General features: G+C 36.3%; 1 protein-coding gene across 1 annotated transcript in view; it reads right to left on the bottom strand.

Moving 5' to 3' along the window:
- Window positions 1–9,317: 9,317 nt before the first annotated feature.
- LOC131074706 (protein SHORTAGE IN CHIASMATA 1 homolog) overlaps window positions 9,318–14,828 on the bottom strand; it is a 45,767-nt gene continuing 40,256 nt past the window's right edge. Inside the window, exon 3 of the mRNA XM_058011393.2 lies at window positions 9,318–9,552. Coding sequence (XP_057867376.2) covers window positions 9,318–9,552 — 235 coding nt within the window. The remainder of the gene's footprint in view (window positions 9,553–14,828) is intronic.

Raw genomic sequence — 14,828 nt, 5'->3', positions numbered from 1 at the left:
TGTCCAGTAATTTCAGTTGGTGTTTTTCTAGCCTATTCAGATGTCTTAGCATCACTGTAAAAGGAGTCAAGTTTGTAGAATAAGTTGCTGGCACTTTCTATTACAGTTGGAAGTCATTATCAGTAAGCTTTCAAAAGAAGGGCAGTGATATCTGAGACCTTGTTGATGGGAAATTTCTGATGATTCCAGGTCAGATTAGACTTGTTTACCTATGTAGTTCTGTCATTAGCAGCAAATGAATGAAAAGTTTTCCAAATAAATTTGTTAGCAGATCTCTGTCACTGTGTCTTTTTTCATTCAAGAGCTAGATTCTCATCTTGTTTGTGAATGCCCAAACATTGTAAGTGTTGTATGAAATCATTGCAAATCCTGCAACGAACATATTTGCAAACTGAAATCAGAAAACTCTCTGTTCAATTTGGCATGCAAACTATTTGACATAATGTCTGCTAATTGAACTTAAAAAGAATTTGCAAAATAAATGTTAAGCAATTAGGGTTGTCCTCTTACAGATTGCTGCATGATTATAACCATCATTAAGAGACACTTGCTATGGAAACAGTGAATGACTACTCAGAATTTCGAGTTTATATCCAAATGGAGCAATGGAAACATGGTAAAGGAAAGCAAATTTTAAAGGATCTTGCTGAATTCTTGCAAAATATTGCCCCACTTTTAACAAGAAGAGTGAAAGAGGTTTTAGTTGCAGGTGTGTTGCAGCACAATACATCAAACAAAAGGACACACAAACATCCTAGATTGATTTTGGATCCCGGAGCCACATTTATTATTCAGGATGAACAGTTGGTTGAGACTTGCAATTACTTGAAGACAAGCAATTGTAGGGAGGGAAAACTCTTATGTCCCATTTTCAAGCATAATTAGTTTGTAAACAATTAGTCTATTTTTTGGGCTTTCCCATATACTAATTGGTGGGTAAGGAAGAACTCCAAACTTCTTGGATAGCACAAGATTGATCAAGTAGTGGTTTTGTTCATAGTAGTGAATTCAGGTGATCTTGGTGAATCTCCTGATACTTTTAGAATGCAATTTTGACCTTTTGGGAGCTCTCCAAACTTTTTGGAGAAACATGCTATTTTTAGACAGTCACCAAGTTGCTTCAATTCATCATCCTAAATCTCTAGAGGTGTTATGGTATGGTCAGAAATTCACATTTATCTCATTTTAATGCTTTCTACAACTTGGGTGATTTATTTAATTAATTAAATAACTATAACTTAAGTTGTTCTAAGGAGGAAATATAAAAATGGCAACTAAGTTATAATTATTTATTTAAAAGTGTTTTAAGTTGCGCTTTAGAAGGATGCATAGGCACAAGGGGGTCTTTTGCACATAATGAATTATTTAATTTGAAAAAAGACTTGTTGAGGAAAAACTAAGATTATTATTTGATTGTTATTACTTTTCCCTCCAGAATGTTATAAAAGGAGGTCGAGAGCTCATTGTTGAGGTTAGAAATGATATGATTTTTTCTTCTACATTTGAGAGAACCTGTGTACATCTCTGATTTTCTTGAGAATGAAAAAACTTCTTGAAACTACTAGTTTTGAGGACGAAAAACCCCATAACTGATCTTGGTGGCTTCATACAAGGGCCACAGCCATGCCTACAAGTGAAGTTTCCAATCTTGTTGTTAAAAATGGGTACGTTTGATATGTTTTGATGAGTTGATTTGCAAGCTATGTTTGATGTTTTTTTGGTGATTTTCCTTTTCATTGAAGTTTTGAAGTGATGGAGTTGCTGAGCTAGCTATACTATTCCCTATGTTGGTTGTACTTCTTCATGGACCATACCTGCACGATTTTTCTGATCTTGTTTAAAGTGTGTTCCTTGGCCATAAAGACCTGTTCTTGCCACCTGTAATGTCCCCACTTTGAAATAGAATTTAATAATAAATAATAATAATAAAATTTAAATATTAGAGATTAAATTAAAATATAAAAATTAAAATTAATTAAGTTAATGAATGGTCAAAAGACATGGAAGGAAAAATTGTGACTCCCTCAACAATGAGATATAAAAGGGAGAAGAGAACCTCATTTGAGAGGGGGATAATTTGGAAATGAGAAGTGCACATCTGATTAAAATAAGAAGTGCAGACCTGATTATGAAAGGTTATGTCCCTTTCAAAGGGCAGAAATAATGAAGAGTTGCACTCTTTCAAAAGGTGCTAATGGTGAGAGGGTGTATCTCTTGCCAAAGGGCATGCATGATGAAGAGGTGTGACCTCTCCCTCACATTGAGAGATATAAAGGAAAGGAATCAAAGAATCCAGGAACATCACCATGGATTGGATCAGATCAGAACTGTTACTAAGTTACAGGCAGTAGCATCTTGGTTCCTGGAGTCATACTTAATTTCATATATATTCACAAATTCACAATACATAGAGGAAATTATGAAGTCTTCCAGCTAGGAATATACATAGAAACTGCCAGGAAGGAAAAGAGAGGAGGGAATAAACACGGAGTATTGATCTGAGTCTGCCAGTAAGGTAAGAAAGGAGCACGGAAAGAATCTTCAGGTCTGCTAGAATAGGAAAATAGGAGCAGGCAGCAACAGGCATTTAGAAGACCAATTTTTGTTAGAATATTAAAGTATAGCAGTCAACAAATTATAATTATATTAAATCTTATTGATATATCATTAATGGTAACTGTTGTGTATAGTGTTAATCAAATAGAGGGCATTAATATGATATTAATTTGAGACAAATTAGATAAATAATATTAAAATGATAATATTGTCATACTGGATGTATAAATATATATCTGCACATTAATTTTGAAATACATAATACAATTAAATTCAAGCTGTACAAAATATTTTAATGCTGTAACTCCATATGATGCGAATGATATAAGGAATAATAAATTCAATATAATGGAATAATAGCAATAAATGGTTAATACTGATACAAAGATACTAATAGAAAATATTAATGATAACACAATACAAGGCACTAATGTAATATAATGGAATGTGACAATTATATCAGATATAATGGATTGTCATAATGTGATGAATTGAATAAATATAATAAATGATTCGTTGTTAATGAGGGACTCTCTTAAGTATGCCACTCCATAGTGGATGCCTAACACCTGCCACATGGAGCCAAGATGGGTGAAGCATCTTCTCTTGGGCTTAAGAGAGAAGGTGGTTGTGATGAGGGGGAATGGCGATAGAACACCTCGTTGGGTATGCCACTCCATGATGGATGCCTAACACCTGCCATACGGAGCCAAGGGGATATAGTATTCTTCCCTTGGGCCTAGGAGGGATGGTTTCTTGGACACCCTATCCAACTAATGGACTAAAAGAATTGATTAGTAACTGACTTACAAACTGACTTTATATATAATAATGTGATCTCATCTAGGAAATATAATAATCTGATCATATTCAACAAATATAATTCTAAAAGTCATTAATATAGCAGATTTGATATCATTTAATACAATTCATATTTCAGTTTAAGAATTATTTCATATATGTTCTCTAATTTTGTTGCAGGAAAACAATATACAAAGGTACACCTAAAAATCCCAATTACTCATTTATAGATTTGGCCAAATTTGGGTTAAATTAAAGCGTAACTAATTAGGGGACATTACACCACCTAAGTTGCAGGGAGTGAATTGGAAGTTTTAGCAGGTCTTACCATTGCATGGGTTGGTCATACTAGCTAGTGAAGAGGGCATGTGGAGGAAGGAAGAAGTACCCTCCCTTTAAGGGGCTGCATCATATTGACAAGCCATACGTGAAACAAACATTTAAGCGTAAGTGACATTTACATATGGAATTTTACTTCCTTATAATTTTAAGTCATATTTCATGTACATGGTTTTAGGATGTTTAAAATTGCTTTTGGAGCTTTAGCAGTTACAATGCAAATTCTAGTTTCGGAGGATCTTATAATTTTTCAGTCTTAGTCAAATTTCAGTAATCAACAGTTTTCAGTGTACTCTCAATGTGTGTTTGATTCTATTATGATAGTTAGATAATAACAACAAAGTGCCATCGGACCTGCAATCTGCCTTATTTCATCTTCCAAAGGTATATTTCATGTTGGATATTCAAATACTTGTTTACCTATGTGATTTGATTCACTTCAGGTTTGTTGTAGCAATCTTTATTTAAGATTAGAACATATAGCAGTCACTCTTTCTATATTATGTTTGTCATGCATTTGATCTAACCTTGTATAGCAATCAATCTTTCTATATCATGGACACAACTTTGCATCTTGTTATAATCGCAATCACTACTAAGTGGAAGTGATTGTAATTGCTGTAATTGCACTCGCCACTTAATAAATGGAAGTGGCTGTGATTGCACTGACCACAGAATAAATGGAAGTAGCAATGGTGGTTTGTAATTGCACTCATCACTGAATAAGTGGAAAAGACTGTGTTAAGCACACTCAACTGAATAAGAGGGAAGTGTATGTGTTTATTGTAATTGCACACTCCACTGAATAAGCATTGAAGTGTTTCCCTTTTAGTTCTTGCAGAGCACACGCCACTGAAGAAGTTAAGTTTTGGATGGCATTGCAGCCAAGTGTGTTTCTTTCAAGTTGATGCATTCTAGATAGTTGGTGTGATCCTATACACCATATGCTCTCATGTAGCCCATCTTGGGAACTGAGTGATCAAAAAGTGATAAAGGAATTGTATTGCATTTCAATTAAAATTTTCAAAAAAAATATGGGGTGGTTATTAGTATAGATGACACACTCGCAGAGTACTCGGCAAGTTTCAAAAACTCGCCGAGTTTTTGAGCTCTGCGAGTTTTTATGACTTTAACTCGCAGAAAAAACTCACCGAGTTTTTGCAAAACACTGGGCTAGTTTCTTTAAAAATTCGGCTAGACTAAAAAAAGAGGCCCAAACATGTCAAAAAATTATCATTTTTTGTTTTTTCAGGTCAGTTTCATTCTCAACAAAATATACACATGAAATATAACATTTAAGTATAAGTGGCATTTCAATATGTCTTTTTCCTTTCTTATACTTTATGACACCAGATGCCTTTATAAAATAATAAAAGTATTTTTGGCCTCGCGGGGCGCTGCCCCTTGACCCCGCCCTGTATCGCGACAGGGAGCGCGCAAGGGGCGATGCCCCTTGACCCCAACTTGGGGGCGCTGCCCCCAAACCCCCATCAAAAAATATAAGGGGAAACTGCGATGATGGAAGTAGGGAAAAATTTAACCTCTGAGTCTGATTATGCTCCAAGTCCATATAACAGCATAATTAGCATTGAAAAAATCTTGGTATTATACATTTTAGAGTTGAAAATTTGAAACTATGAATATGAATGATGAAATTTCAAATATTGTGCGTTTGTAAATCTCCACCAAGATCTAGACCTATTTCTCTACCCCTTTTTTTCTCACCCTCAGACCCCGGCGAGGGGTGCTACTTTCAACCTAATTTTAATTTGCAGATGCTTGGTGGCAAAGTTGGGGTGGAAATACCCCAAATCTCAAAAAATTTGCCCTCAGAATCTTATGTCAACCTTGTAGCTCATCCAATTGTGAGCACAATTAGAGCTTGTTTGAAGCCATCAACACAAAGAAGAGGAGCAAGCTAGCTCAAAAACACCTCAATGACCTTGTCTTTGTGCAATATAATCTTCGATTGCGCGTAAGGAAGGTAGAGGAAGTAGCAGGTGGTCCACTTGACTTGGATGATATAGATCCTTATAGTGATTGGACATCAAAGGAGCAGCCTCCATTGTTTTCTAAGGATGACAACACTGATTTGGAGAGGCAAGCTATGGAGGAGGAGGGGGGTGGATTTGGTTTCACGCTGGATGACATTGAGGAGGAAGAGGATGAGGATGAGGAGTCATTGCCAATGCCACAAGCAGGTGGAGACATAGCTTCATCCAGGATGGAGGATGAGTCAGCCATACCAAGCGAGGAGGCACAGTCACGCCCACTACAGACTTCTAGGACTAGACCCTCTAGTTTTACCTCTCCTCTAGTTTTACCTAGAGCTGGGAAGAGGAAGTTGTAATTGTAATTTGTAATGATGTATTTACTTTTGGTTTTACAAAAACTATTTACTATTTTGCTTCCAGCCATCAACATTCCTCATGAGGATGCGATTTTGTAGACACTCTGCATTTAAATATATCTAGAATCAGCTTGTTTCTTTTGTGTTATCATTTATTGACTCATTGGATGCATCTTCTCATTAAATTTTGCAAAAAAAATGCATTTTTTACTAAGTTTAAGCGTGTTTTTAAGTTGCCAAGTTTTTCGCTGAGTTTTTCCCGATTTTTCGCCGAGTTTTTTTCCTAGGGGCTTGGCGAGTCGAGCCGAGTCGCAAGTAGTTCAACTATGGTTATTACAGTTAAGTTTGACGCAAAATGAGGGCAACCCACTAGATCTTGCAAGCACCTCCCAAATGAAAACTCGCACATTTGGCCTCCAATGTTTGATTTGTACACAACGACAGGCAAATCCACTATCTTGGATATGCCAAACTCAATGGTGAGATCAAATTTGTTCAACCAAGCTCCAAAATACAATTACAAAACAATGCCATTGAAAGGAATCACCCAAAAATCTAATCTCTCAAACTTTTCTAATTCTCCAAGTCAAAATTGAATGCAAGGGAAAAGCATACTAAGTTTTTAGAAAAGCATGTTCTTCAATCCTAGATACTCAAAAAGGATAAGCCTTAGACAATCTTCGCTTTGATATCATGTAATATTTGGCTATCGAAAATTCAAAAGACTAATATAATAAATAATGTTATTCTATTTCAAGAATGCAATATGCAAAAGAGAGGATACAAGAGCGTGAAGTGGGTGCATATATACATTACCAATAGAGTGAATGTACAACTAGTGTGGGACAAAGAAGATGTGGTCACATGTGTGCTCAACATCTCCACCAAATAAGTGAAGTACAAGTCACATTTTGTAAGTACAACCTACCCAAGTAAATACCTACCTAAGCAAGCATATCATATCCTAGGTGCATGTAATGCAATAAAGTAACTAATTAAATGCAAAAAAAAAAAACAAATGGAACAACAAATGTGATTGCATGTTTATTATTTCATGAAGTAAATTACATTTAGTAATGTTTTCTATTGGCAAAGTGTGTCTATTTAAATTGTAGCTTTGCATGTGATTTAACTATTTACTTCTTGAAATTGTATGATGTCTATCTGTTTAATTATATCCTATTGATGTAGATCTACTACTCTTTACTCTGCCAAGTGGTAAGCATTTGGCTGTTTTCCCTTTAAATCTTTTTTTGCATCCAAATAGTGGTCTTTGCTTTATAGCCAATAAGAGGTTGAGTTTATTCATTTGTGTTTAAATTATCTTACAATCCCTTATATCTGGAAATCTCTCTGTAAGGCTTGACTATTGACTGACCAACAGTTGCATCCAGAGCAATAAACGTAGCCAATTAGTAATTTATAATTATGCAAAAGCCCCATCGTAATTTTGTACAGTGTACATACTTGTGAATTCTATCTATAGTTTTAGTACAGGTTTAGTTAAGTCTCAATGAGCTTCTCCTTATAATTTGAAAAATGGTTCTACAATATTTGTTTTCCATTTTGTGTTGTTCAGCAACAAGAAAATTAAAACAATAACACAAACAATCCCTATCATCTTTGAGGGCAAAGGAAGAGGACTACATTTGGAGCAACAAATTGTTTGGAAGGAAAATCATTGAAGCGAAAGATCATATTAGGATCCTTTAAAGGACTACAACAATCACTGTCCCTCTAGTTGCATTCATTGTTACTCTAGAGGCCAAACAGCCCCACCTAGTTCGACAGTATCGGCAAGGATACCAAGACACCTAGTAGAAAGGGAAGACTTAGGCATTAGTTTATTACAAGAATAAAACAAACTGTTTATTGTGCATTAATTTGGAAAAACAGGTAATGTAATATTTTGGCATATCATGTCCCAACAAGTATCTATGTTTGTATGAGTATTATCTCATGTTTGAGATTAGTAATGGCTCAACTAGGGTGTTGCCTAAAAGTGGTGGTTAGACATTTTTCCAACCAACATGGCTCATTTGTCGACATCTACGTATATTACAATCAGACATATGTCTAGGGAGATCTCTTGGTTATTGTCCTGGCTCTTGATGTTGTTTGTACTGCTACAGAATATGTTGTACATTCTTATGTTAGTACATGAATAAAATTTGAAGTGCTGAACTTTATTACTATTCTAAAAAATTCTTGTGTGCGTATCTTTCTGGTTTGATTGTGGAAGATGTGTTCCTATTTGCTATGCTCTTCTTATCCAAATCCAAGTTGCCCTGGTTCTTGAAGATGACTGAATGCTTGCCAATTATAGCTCAGGGTCAGGTGTTAGCGTAATTGTTTTATAGGGGAAGGTATTCCTTGTCTTCTTATTGTTCAGATGTTATTAGTATGTCCTTGGATGCATCATAACTCTGATATATAATTCTCTTGCTTATTACCCTAGCTCTTAATATTGTTTGTACTTCTAGAGAATATGTTGTACATGCTTATTTAAGTACATGAATAAAGTGTTGAACTTCATAATTATTACAATTCTAAATAATTATTTCTCTGTGTATCTTTCTGGTTAGATTGCACAAACTTTATTCCTGCCTGCTATACTTCTCTTGTCCAAACCCAAGCCTCCCTGGTTCTTGAGGATGACTGAGTGCTTGCCAATTATGGCCCAGGGCCAGGTGTTACCTTTACTCATTTTAATAGGGGGAGGTATTCTTTGTCTTTTTTTGTTCATATGTTGTTATTATGTCCTTTGATGTATCATAACCCTGATATATAATGCAATATAACTCATAGAGATGACTTGACCCTAATATATGGCCTCGAGAAGGAATAGAATTTTGGAAATCTAGATGAACCTGTGAAAATTCATGACAATATGTTATCTCTTTTAGTCCTTAATCTCATTATTCTTGAATCTTAATTTATACTAAAAAAACAATATGTTGTTTTAATAATAATATATATTTCTCGCTTTTTCTAAATGTCAAAATGCTGGTCTGTATTGTAATTTTTCATCCTTGTCATTATTTTATGACATATTTATCATCTACTTTTGGGTCAGTATAAATACTGTGTAACTATGACCCTTTTTCTATATGGCAATCCTTTATAAAGAAATTTTGTTTCAATAAAGGACGAGTACAAAGAACAGAATATACTAAGCAATGGAAAATGTTATGAAAGAATTTTAAAAGTTCTCTCTACAAAGAGAGCAAAGAGCAAGAGCTGCAAGAATAAAGTTAACGAATGCATTTATCTACACATTAGTGCAAAAGAGTATTACCTCTTTAGTTATTGAATTTGTGAGGTTTGTCAAAGTCTCAGTAAACAAAGATGAGATCATGTTCCCTCTAAATTCAACTCTTATCAAATGTATGTTGCGTGTATGAGCAATCCTTCCAATAATGCAAGAAATTTGGGATGAGAGATGTGAGTCATCATATTCTACAATGCTTTTGAACTGCTCAAAGGGGAATGATGTATTTATGTTTCTGGAAGATATAAAAAACCAGAAAGGGAAGCAGTTAGATTCGCAGATGGAAAGACAATAAAGAGAAGCATATGCTACAAAGTAGATATAATAAAATAAAAATCAAACCATCCATCAACCATAAAGGAAAACAATATTTGGCTTTCGGCATATACATTATTTTCAATTTACTTAAGTTATTGCGTATTCAGATGCATTTTTGCACAAAATATAGAAAGAAGACACCAAGAAGTCATGATGATCATGCAAAGAGTTGTATTCTGCTTCATGTCATAGATGAATGAATTGCCCAGAAAACTTAATTGTTGCACCCCAAAGAATGAACCGCCCAGAACTTAACTATTGCACCCCAATGAATGAATTGCCCAGAGTTATTTCACAATGGAATTAATGTTAATCATTTAATATTTTATACAATGTTCCACCAAATCATAATTACTATTTTGTTCCCATAATTTCACATAAAACATTCAAAACCTATTTTAACAAGTAAATAGAATGTATTATTGGTTCATGGAGAAAAGCCCTAAAAGCGAAACATCATAATATAGACTTTACCCAGATCTTATGGTGTATAGATGAATAGTGACCAGTTCTAGCTTCCAATCAGTCTCGTTATAAAGATTTTTCAAATATCAGGCCGAATTTTGTAATGGGGTTATGGATTATACCTATCTAGTAAACCATAAGCTATACATAAACATCCCCATTATGATTGCAGCAAGACAGAAAAGATGTTTCAAAACTCAATGGATCTCCACCTAAATTACCAGTTTGGGTTCGGGCTTGGGTTCGAGGATGCAAACTCTGTTCATAGAATCGAGCAAAAAAAAATTTTGCCCTTTGGGTTCATGGGTTGGGTTCGTCCATATATATATATATATATATATAATTTAATAATATTATATTATATTATATTATACAATAACAATATATATAATTATCAATGAATTTATCATAAAACTTTAATTGAATAATAAACTTCGAATAATTTTTAATGTTTTACTCATTATAAACTTTCACAAAATTTTGACTGAAGGCGGGCTGATAACGAACGCAAACCCAACCTGGACCCTGGTGCGAACCCGAACCCAAGCAGACCTAGTCCAGGCATGGGGTCCAGGAGGGCCAAACCCGATAACGTAGGAAATTAACCATGACATTCTTTTTTTTATTTTATCATTGGGACTGAACCAGACCTAGTACCACCACCTCTACACATCAACTGATGAAATAGCTACTTGTGCCTTCTTCAAAAAATCCTACATTATGGAGTCACACAACTCATTATCTTCCACACTGTCCAGTCTGAGAATGCTTTTAACCAAATTTAGGGCAGTGGTAGATTTTACATAGGTTGTAGTCTGACACCTTCCCATGATGGTACGAGTCATACCCTTACCTACAACAAGTTTTTACAATTAGAGTGTACTTACATATACACCATAGAAGAATCACCCACCAGGTTTCCACAAAAAGAACTGCTGAATACCACCAAATGCCAGCCACAAAACCCAGAAAAAATAGAATGCCGCTGATCGCCATCTAGAACATGATAAAATTTATACCACATGTTTAGAAGGGCAACATGTGCAACAAAGGAAATGAGAGGGTTGTTGGAAAAGCCAATCATGCAAAAACATTGTCATCCTCTATGGCAATAAAAGTGCAAGGTGCTACGATCAAACAAAATAAAAAATCCTTACAACAGTTGCCAGTTACCAAAAAAGCAACCAGGAGCTTCCAAGTGGCCCAATGATTGCTTATTAGTGCCGAGAAAAAATTCTGGTTGACACTCCGATTGGTCAAAAATTATGTGACTTTATTGCAATCTTGGGTGCATTCAATGAACTAATGACTGAAAATGGATCAACAAAAGGATGGGGTTAGGGCCTAACCCCATCCTTCTGCCCATAATCCATTTGTTCGCTCATGGCTCAAAAAAAAGAAGGGATCTAACAACACGTGTATTTGCATGTATACTTTGTGTCTGCATCTATTCATATGTATACTTCGAGTATTTATGTGTATGCTCCGTGTCTACATATATTCATGTGTATACTCTGTGTTTTTATGTGTAAGCTTCGTGTTTGGTTCAGATATGATTAGTTCAGATGTGAGAATATGGTGCAAGAGCACCTAGGGGTTGAAATGCCCTTGACCAATTTTGACTTTTGAGACCCTCCTGTGGTCATGTAGATATTTGTTTGGTTGTTTTCTTTGCAGTTTTTGAGTTTTTCCTTATCGTCAAGACCTACCCCGATTGGCAAGTCTTATCCCGATGAGGTCGCCCGAGTTGGAGTAGTTGTATCGGGTATCGGCGGGAGTTGTTGCACGCTTTACCGATGACCCGATGGGAGTTATCGGGTATCGGAGAGAATGTTTTTATGCTATCCCACGGACCCGATAGGAAAGTGCTAGTCGGTAACAAGTGAGCCAGTCCTGCGGCTTCCAAAAGGATCGGACAACTGTCGCTATACCGCGACGGGAAAATGATCGAAGTTTATCTGCCGTGACTTGGCAACCAAGGTGGGGCCCAGCAAGGGAGAAACACGGGAAAGTTAACGAGTGATCAAGTCCTGGCTGATCGGATGGTTGTCACCATACCTGTATGCAAAGGTGCCCGAAGTTTATCCATCGTGACTTGGCGACCATGGTGAGACCCAGCAAAAAAGAAGAGCATTCTGGGCGGTTAGAGAGGTCGTGCTGAGATGTCAGGGTAGAGCCCTCGGAACCAATCAGTGAATGCCACGTGGTGAAGCACAAAAGAGAGATTGAGCAGATCGGACGATTGGATTAGCTTTTCAGTTATCTTCCTGAAGACCGATAGAAACGTCCAGCAAGCGGAGAAAGGCATCGGCTATCGGACGAAGGGATTTCTTGCTATCCTGACGCCCGATGGAAAAAGTGCGAAAGGTGAACATTGTCATCGGTCATCGGAAGTAAAGTTTTGAAGACTTTCCGATAGGAAGTGCGGAGCGCAAAAAGTTGACATTGGCAGTTGGAAGCCACGTTCTGTGGCTACGCCGATGGACCGTTTTGTAACTGTTTTTCAGTTTGAAAACCGTCTGTGTTTCACGATGGATGGAATGTTTAAAAGACCGAATGGGCATTTGTAAAGGGTTGGATGTTGGATGGTTGAATACTACAGGAAATACATACAGTCTGTTTTCTAGTTTTCTATCGCTGAGTGTTATACTATCTTGTTTTGTTAAAATTCATTACAATTTTGTACTAAAGTTTCCTTTTTGTTTTTCAGTACTTTGTTTTGAATTCACAGTGTAAATATGGCTCTGTCTTGAACCTCCACCATGGGATCCACGCGGCCATTGGAGTTCTTCAAGAAGAGCCAAAAATGTACAGTAAGGGTAGAGTAGCAGTAGGAGGAAACCAGGAAATGGCAATCGCCATTTCTGCATACTGAGCCTAAGCAAGCTTGGTGATAGTCCGGCTAGGTTTTCAGCAAACTGAAAGAAATAACTTGCAAGGGAAGGAAACTGCTGTGAACTGGAAATAGATCCACAAGGCTACAAGCCTGAAAGCAAGACATTGTGTAACCTTAGGGAAAGGTTTACTAAACCAAACAAGATGGGTGGTTTAGCAAGGAGAGAAAGAATGAGTGTGTCCTTCACCCTTGCAAGGATATGTTGAGCAAGCTTAGAAAGCAAGACATTGTGTAACCTTAGGGAAAGGTTTACTAAACCAAACAAGATGGGTGGTTTAGCAAGGAGAGAAAGAATGAGTGTGTCCTTCACCCCTGCAAGGATATGTTGAGCAAGCTTACTTTGTGAGCTTGAGGAAGGTGAGTTAAGAAAACAAAAGATAGGGAAGCCCTTAGAAGTCTAGAGGGGTAGACTTGAACCTGGAAAGGGATAGAAGCAAACCAACAAAGGAACCTACTTGTTGGTAAACTAAGTAGCCTCCCAATCAGAATACTAGAGCAAACAAATATGAGTTGCATTTGAGATCGTAGATATGTGCCATGCTTTTAATCCTCATCTTGATATATGTTAAGATCTCCCTTGCTTTAATGCAGAGAGATATCTAGGAAATCATGCAAGTGTTGGACCAGCTAAATTAAATAAGGAATACAAATCTCCAAGGATTGGCTTGGAACCTTCATGATTCAGTTCATAGAAACCTACATTGCTTGAGGACAAGCAATCTTGGGAAGGGCAAACTGTCATGCCCCCTAGGTCGCAGCAGTTTTAAAACCCTAGCCACAGCAATCTCAAAACCTAGTCGCGGACTTATATAAATAAGTATGAGTAATTAAATAGATGCAAGGGACCGACCCAGGAAATAGGTAATTAATATTTATGTGAGAAATTATAAGGAGGGCCGACTCATACCAAGATGAATAAAATTAGATTGTTGGCTGACCTTCCTATAAGAAGCGTCACCCTTGGAAAGAAGAAAATTAAATTAAATTAAATTAAATACAATTATTTATAAACAAGGCTGGCCCTTAGAAGGTCACCTCATTTGGACGAAGGGGTGTTTGGAAAGGTATATATACAAGTTGTGTAGGGAATCAAGGGAGAACCATCCTCATCTATTACACAAGAAGAGTAGATCAGCCAAAGGCAGAAATAGCAAGATGGAATAGGATCATAAATTCCTATATATATATATATATATATATATATTAGCAAGGAAGATCAAATCAGAAAGAAGAAGATTGAACCAATCAACATCAAAGAACATAGATTGCTTCAGACCACCTGCAGTCCTCAACAACAGTCTAGCGACTCAACAACCATTGTAATGACTAGGCATCGAAGAAGAAAGATCAGCACTCAATAAAAGAAAGGAATTACAGTCTCAGCATAATTAAATTAAGACAACAATCTATATAACGATCTGAGTATTTTGGATCTACAACAAGGATCAGCATTCGATCTAATAAGAGTCGGAGACTCAGAAGATATATATAAAACAGCAGCTACATATTTATCAAATATTGTGGCTCTAAATCAAGGTGTTAATCTATATCTCATTTAGGAATTCTAGGGAAAATTAAGTTAAAGTCCTAATAGGAGATATTACAAATTGGAATATAGTGTCTTGGTCTCATCTACCAAATTGTGGAGCTGCCAATTTAAGCACGAGTCTTTAATAAGTCCTTTGATAGCTAACTATGAGTCCCCTTTGACTTGAAGCTTATGGGAATTCAGAAAGGAAGCCATTGTAAGCCCATGAAAAAACTCGTCCCATTTTGTCTCATTGTTTGACTTACACTATAGGCTTTCTTCCATACAAAGCTTCATGGGGTGT

The sequence above is a fragment of the Cryptomeria japonica genome, chromosome 4 (genome assembly GCF_030272615.1).
Source record: "Cryptomeria japonica chromosome 4, Sugi_1.0, whole genome shotgun sequence".
Classification (NCBI taxonomy): Eukaryota; Viridiplantae; Streptophyta; class Pinopsida; order Cupressales; family Cupressaceae; genus Cryptomeria; species Cryptomeria japonica.
The sequence above is the reverse complement of the archived record's forward strand: the minus strand, read 5'-3'. Positions and strand labels throughout refer to the sequence as shown.